Here is a 5,280-nt window from a genome sequence, read left to right as displayed (position 1 = left end):
CATCGGCGACGGTTGATGTTCTGTTGGCGCTGGTCCTGCGGGGCTTTAGCACAAACGACTTCCCGAATGTGTACTACAACAAGTTTTCGCTCGCTCAGGCGAGGGAGGGGTGATGACGGCGGCGCGCCTTCAGCTCGCTTCAGTGCTTGTAGTCGTTACTAGGTGGCCTACGGATCTGGATGTAATTTATATTATTTCTGGTGTTCGTTGTACTGTCATGATTGAAAATGAATAGATAGGATGTTTTTCTGAAATTTTTTATAAGCAACACTTATGGTGAGCAATCCAAACAATTTAAAAAAATTGCAAAAAAAAAGCAGGAAGTTTTTATTTCGGCACGTGTGACCAAGAGTCCAAGAACCAGCAGGGGCTGGCTGACCCCGACAACCGAACCAACCACGCCAGCTCACACTGGCAGCACAATCATCCGCTTCAGGGCCCACCTGTCAGCGGGACATTAGCCCAGAGCAAGGCTCGCCGGGGAGATGTAAATTGTAAATTGCGCACGAGACAGCGCTGTTCGTCGTGACCAGGGATCAAAATTGGGGAAAAAAATATCTCCCCGATTGCGGCGGCCGCAAAACCAAAAACAAGATTCAGCTCATCGGTGAGCTCGCGTTTCGCTCTTGGATATTGGGTCGTGGATTCGGCCTCTCCAATCCAGGTTAGTCTCCTCCCGTCCTTCTTCCCCCAATTTATTCTCGGGGAAATTGGCATCTTTCGGTGGTAGTTCGCCCCGGGATTTTGTCAAGTTTGTGAAATTCGAGGTGGATTTACTTCGGGTCTGCGATTCCCCGTACGGATTTGCTCGAAAACATTGTTTTGGATTAGATTTCTTAAGCTATCCGTGCGTCCGTGCGAGCTCTTGGATCACGGAGCAACCCTTGTGCTGACCTGATTGCGTAGCAAACTTCTGTGCTAATCTTTTCGCTTCTTGATCTGATTACGCAGATGGGTGCTACGATTCTCGCCTAAAGGATACTTCTTGGGGCGAAGCCCTCGGGGGATTGCTGGAGTTCCCCTGGGTGTTCGGTGGCAGCTAGGGTTTGCTCTTCCAGAGCACCATCGTCTCCGCGGGCCTTTTACATTCGTGCTGTTCCAAGATGCAGCCTTCCAAGAAACTTGCTCGCGTCGACACGGCGGAGATCAAGTCGCAGCTAGTCAGGAAGCTCGGCCACCAGCGCTCTGAGCTCTACTTCCATAGCCTCAAGAAGTTCCTGAGTTTTCAGCTAGGCAAGAGCGAATTTGACAAGATCTGCGTGGCCACACTGGGGAAGGAGAACATCAAGCTTCACAATTTCCTCGTCCAGTCAATCCTCGGCAATGCTTATATGTCGCTGGGGCCACCGCCCAGCAGGCAGACGCCAACTGGGAATTCACAGACTAGCGCTGTGACGAATGGGACATTGGCCAGTGGTGTGCCGCTAGCAAGGAGAGTGCGGCCGGTGGCTAACCGTGACAAGAGGTTTGCTGATAAGCCGAGTCCACTCGGAAAGTCCCCTCTTGGTCATCCAGGGGCCGCTGAGTTTGTGTCCGTCGAGGATGGTGAGGAGGTTGATCAAGCCAGGGGCAGCCCCGTATGTGTGCAGAGTCAGAGCCCAATCAGGGCTCCGTTGGGAATCCCCCCAAAGGCCCAGAATTCTCAGCCTTCGATACCTTATCCTTCAGAGATTTGCTATAATAATGGTGAATTGCCAGGTAGCGAGGACCTGTCGAAGCTACTTGAGAATAAGCTGAAAGCCGAAGGACTTAGCATATCCGTAGAGTGTGCTGATCTGCTGAACTCTGGGCTGAACGTGTACATAAGTCAGATGCTGAAGTCTTGTTTGGGGGTTGCAAAAGCAAGGGGAAAGACAATGAGGATGCCAGAAGCTAACAGGAGTGCCTCTGCTGCTGTAAATGGTGGGCGGAATAATGCCACTGCTTCAGATTTAGGCTGTTCCTACCAAGCTTCACTGGTAGATCTCTGCACAGCTGTACAGTCTAATGCTCGGTTACTGGGGTGTGACTACGCCAGGCAATACGAGAAGATTGCTTCCCACCTTGACAGCTAAATGGCAGCACCCAATTTTCTCATAGAACTTCATCGGTTGTTATGTTGGGCAGAGTAGGCAATCCTTTGCCATAGATTGGTGCTGTAGAAATCTACAGCTAGTTAGGTTGAGGTGAAGTAGATTTTGACTGCCATAGGGCTGAGGGTGTTTTTGGTTAGGATGATACATCATGGAATTTCAATACATCACAGTTCACTTTCATTACTTGTGACTATTCACAAAATAAAGAGTTTCTGCCAATACACCTTCACTTTGCTTCCGCTGCTCACAGATTGTTTACATACCTGTACTGATAACCAGGTTCCGTTGCTTGGGTTTGTCACTGTTTTGTTTGATAATTTGAACCTGTTAGCTTCGCTCTGCTGAAGAAATATTGTTCACCCCTATTTTCTTTCATGTGTGCATAATCTTTGTTCTTTTACCATGCACTTGGAAGCAGTGTTCTTGCTAGCTGCCAAGTTGATTTTTTTTTATCCTTCCTCTTCGGAGTTTCCATAGGTATCTGAATTTTGGCACGACCTGTCTATTTCTATCTTTAATACAAACTAGCATTTGTTCTGACAGTGTAGACTAGGAGCCCTCGCAACGATTTGGAAAGGGTTTACGTTTGATTTGGATCTCACGGTGCTCTCCGCCTGTGCTGTCGCAAGCTGGGCCATCGGCCACGCTGGCCTTGCTTGGAGTAGCTACAGTGTCCGATGGGCTGCTACTCCACGTACAGTTTGGGCTTCTATCCACCGGCATTCGACGATTTTGCTCCGAGCTCGCCTGCAAATGTGTGATGGCTCTCTTCGTCTGCCTATTTGTGTGTTCATCCGTTTTCTGTTTGCCTTGCATTCCCCGTTGTGTCTTCAGCTTGTTTTGAGGGACTTAAGCCTTTTGCCCCTCCCGCCTCTTCAATCCCTGATATAATGCTTTGTTTGTGTATTCTTTCTGCTCCTATCTTCTTCCCTTGTTCCCTTTGGTTCTTCCCGACTGATGTTTGAATAACTGGCCTGTTTCCTTGCTAGATCAAACTGATGGTTCTTCATTTGGTGTCTGCTGGGTTTATTGTTAGCCTTTAGCTGATCTTCTTTTGTGTTCTTAAGTGCGTTCCCAGTTGTATTTATGGAGACTTCCGCGATTATGGGAGGTGTTTTGTACTGTGTCTTGAACCTGCTCTCTCTGAGTTCCCGATACGGATCCTGGATCCCGGGCTGCAGCGACCGAGTGGCGCCCTTGCCGTCGGTGGCATTTCATCGACGCAGAAATGGCTCACTGTTAACTTTTAAGTTCACTTTGCACAAGTACTTCCTTTGATTTTGCTCTCCATCCGAAGAACTGATGCTAGGCTTACAAATAATGGGCTGCCCTTGGTATCCTGAAGTTCTGTTGCCGGGTTAGCTATTCTTCACGAAAATTTACATCCGAAACTGAATTGTTGGGAAATGCTTCGCGAAATGGCCCTTCTTGGCTCTTCATTTGGATATTAAATGGATAAACTGGCTGAAGGTTTCGACTTGTGAATAGCCAGATGAGCTCGTAACAGCTGAATTACTCGCTAGCCTCAGTTGCCCTGAGAGAGAGAGAGAGAGAGAGAGAGAGAGGGAGAGGGAGAGAGAGAGAGAGAGAGAGAGAGTCATCAACCCATGTGTGAAACTAAAAGAATAGAATGAACTGTACAAATTAATGAAAAAAACTGAAATAAATTTACTATGGCCCTTAGTAATTTTTTTTGAGTTTTTGTCAGTTGTGCAACTTATTCTCATGGAATTTGCTCTTGGTACGTACCTGTCTATTCCCATGACATATTTCGGAAGCCTATAACTACTGCCCATGTCGAGGCATTTGAACCGTTTAAATGTTGTCAAATGCATCTACCATTCTGATTTATTTATTTTTACATATTTTGGTGTTCTAATCAGGATTTGCGGTTGTGGCAGCATGCACATTAATGTTCTAGTGTGCACATTTTAACACAAATTTGGTGCCTCTACCTCTGGAACACTTTTGAGCAGCACTTAATATTCCTGCATAATTTCTTGCCTTGTTTGTAGAAGGTCGATTTGCCAAAAAAAAAACTCTGCCTCAAAAATTGAGGGAAAAAATAGTTATGAACACTTGTTGAAGAGTTAAGGGAATATGTGAGCCCATACACGGCATCATATCTGTTACATCTGAAGTTGGCACTGGATCTTCACTCTGGTACTTTCAGCTAGCATGCTTCGTCCGGTTACAAGATTGAATTAAATCTGGCGATCGTCGCTGCTGCTATTCAGAATCTGAGTATGCCCGGTACAAGATCGCTGCTGTCCTGTCGGACTCGTTTCACACATCAGTCACCAACGAAGCTTTGTTTCTTCACCAAAGCGCATGAAGATTGTTCTGCACTCGGCTTCCCATCTTTTAGTGAAGTACAGATATACTACTATCGCTAGTAGAAAAACTATTTTACGTGAGCCACATTAATCCCGGTTTGTAAACGGATCGGTATTAATGTGACCGCCGGTTCTAACGGCTAGGGGACGGAAATTATTAGTCCCGGTTCGTGTTGAACCCTTAGTACCTTCGTGACACGAATAGGGACTAAAGGGATGGTGTCAGCCTGGTGTCAGGCTGGGACCCCACTAGCACCTTTAGTCTCGGTTCGTGACACAAACCGGGACTAGTGGCTCCGGGACTAAAGATGCTTCTATATAAACCCTCCGTCGAGCCCGAGCTTTCAGTTTTTCCCCTTTTCTCTCCTCTTTGTTCTCCCCCTCTTGCTCGAGCTCATCCTTCATTTTTGCAAAATTTGTTAAGGTTTGAAGGCACTTCAAACATCCAAGTGTTCACAAAGGTTAGCAACTTTGTTCTTTCATTTCTCATTGCTAGATTAGCTCTTGCAATGCTCTATAAGTATAGTGAGTTGTGGGTTTTAGTTTGGGAGTATTTATATGTGGTAGTTTATTTGATTTATATGCAATTTGAGCTCAAATTAACTTCTTAGTTTGCATGTGTAGGTGTGGTTTACTTAGTGCCTTCCCGTCCCCATCCTAACCACCGTCGATTGCCTGCACCGTCCCGTCGCTAGCACCACCTTGGTGAGCCTCTTGTTCTTATCCTTTTTATATATAAAAAATCATGTTTGTGTGATTTAGATAGTTACTTGTATAATTTTCTTATCCGAACGTTGTTTGTTATACATAGTGGCATGGTTTTGATATCCGTCCCCGTCGTCGTCGATGGTCACAAGATCAAGATGGAT

The 5,280-nt window shown here is 46.3% G+C and overlaps 1 protein-coding gene across 1 annotated transcript; it reads left to right on the top strand.

Moving 5' to 3' along the window:
• Positions 1–491: 491 nt before the first annotated feature.
• Positions 492–2,313, top strand: LOC119307649. The gene is made up of 2 exons (XM_037583718.1): positions 492–664; positions 952–2,313. The coding sequence occupies exon 2, from the start codon at positions 1,104–1,106 to the stop codon at positions 2,052–2,054; it is 951 nt and encodes a 316-aa protein (XP_037439615.1). The 5' UTR covers positions 492–664; positions 952–1,103; the 3' UTR covers positions 2,055–2,313.
• The last annotated feature ends 2,967 nt before the right edge of the window (positions 2,314–5,280 follow it).

This window comes from Triticum dicoccoides, chromosome 5B (assembly GCF_002162155.2).
Source record: "Triticum dicoccoides isolate Atlit2015 ecotype Zavitan chromosome 5B, WEW_v2.0, whole genome shotgun sequence".
Taxonomy (NCBI): domain Eukaryota; kingdom Viridiplantae; phylum Streptophyta; class Magnoliopsida; order Poales; family Poaceae; genus Triticum; species Triticum dicoccoides.
The sequence above is the reverse complement of the archived record's forward strand: the minus strand, read 5'-3'. Positions and strand labels throughout refer to the sequence as shown.